The sequence below is a fragment of the Emiliania huxleyi genome, assembly GCF_000372725.1.
Source record: "Emiliania huxleyi CCMP1516 chromosome Unknown EMIHUscaffold_124, whole genome shotgun sequence".
NCBI lineage: Eukaryota > Haptophyta > Isochrysidales > Noelaerhabdaceae > Emiliania > Emiliania huxleyi.
Window position 1 is genome coordinate 124550 of NW_005201349.1, and position 1321 is coordinate 125870.

The 1321-nt window shown below is 65.3% G+C and overlaps 1 protein-coding gene across 1 annotated transcript in view; it reads left to right on the forward strand.

Annotated features, from left to right (window-relative positions):
* Nucleotides 1-1261: 1261 nt before the first annotated feature.
* EMIHUDRAFT_225361 (hypothetical protein) overlaps nucleotides 1262-1321 on the forward strand; it is a gene marked incomplete at both ends in the record, with an annotated part of 717 nt that continues 657 nt past the window's right edge. The window contains one exon of the mRNA XM_005789874.1: nucleotides 1262-1276. Coding sequence (XP_005789931.1) covers nucleotides 1262-1276 — 15 coding nt within the window. The remainder of the gene's footprint in view (nucleotides 1277-1321) is intronic.

A 1321-nucleotide genomic window follows, 5' to 3' on the forward strand; every position in this document is an offset into this window, starting at 1 on the left:
GAAAAGGGCGACGGACGCTTGCGTCCTAGCCTCCAACAACGCCTCCCCGACGCAGAGGGGCCCCCGGAGGGATGCTGCGACGGTGTATCATTCACTTTATGCCACCGTTGCATATCCGGATATGCAACGGTGGCATAAGGCGACTGATACACCGTCGCAGGGGGGAGGGGCAAACGAGGGAGAGAGCGAGTCGCACGGGGAGACGCGCCCTAGGGTGCGCCGCGGTTGCTCGTGCGGTGAGCACAGACTGCAGATAGTTCAGGACGGCTCCACCGTTCTTGTGCGCGCGCTGGTACAAAAAAGTAATATATCTTTACTTTTCCAACACCCGGACGTTCCCAGGCGCCAGGGTGATGGAAGGTTCGAGACGCACCCCCGGACTGGGCGGAGAGATCCCAGGGTATAGACTCTGGGCTGTTGACTACACAGGATAGCGTGCCCCGACAAACGGCGACACATGGCGGGGGACACTGCGCCGGGGTGTATGCCTAACTTTGGTGCTTTGTGTGGGTCGCGTTCCCTTGGTAGCTGTGTGGCTGAAGCCCTCGTGCCGCCGGCGTACGTCCACCCCCCCTTCGGAGGTGGTTCCCCCAGCGGCTGGCCCCTCGGGACTGTTGGTGCTTGGCGGGAGGAGGGGGAGAGGGAAGCCCGGTGGGAGGAGAGGGAGAGGGAGGCCCGGTGGGAGGAGAGGGAGAGGGAGGCCCGGTGGGAGGGGAGGGAGAGGGAGGCCGCCTTGGGCTCTTCTCCTCTTCCCTCCCTGGGCTCTTCGCCTCTCCCCTCCCTGGGCTCTTCTCCCCTCTCCTCCCTGGTACTCTCGGCCTGGTTACCGGAGCGTCTGCTCTCAAGCAGACGCTGGGGGGAAACTCTCGCCCGGAGGCGGATGGGGATGGGGGGGCGCCGCGCCGCCGCCGCCGTGCCGCCTTCTCCCGCTTTGATCTCCCTCAGCTGCTTCTCCTCCTCAACTCAACCTGTGAGCTTGCGAGGGCGGCGGGGGTGGGAGTGCTCTCGGGCGGCGTGTGCGAGTGTGCGCGCGCTGGTACAAGGAGCAAGCACTGGCAGCCCTGGGTGGCCCTCTCCAGTTTTCACGTACGTCCACGCGGGGTCAGGCGCGGCGACGCCGGCGTACATCTTACAGGGGTTGGGGTGAAAGCTACGCGCGTGCGCAGTGCGACTGCGTGCTTAGGGGGTAGACAGGCCCCAGAATCCACCAGTGTGGGAAGTGGGATTTCGCGCAATCGCTTGACTCTGAATAAAGCTCGCAATGTACCTGGAGCCGGTCCTCGCGAGCGGCGCCGTCGCCCCCCTCGACGCGCAGTGGATC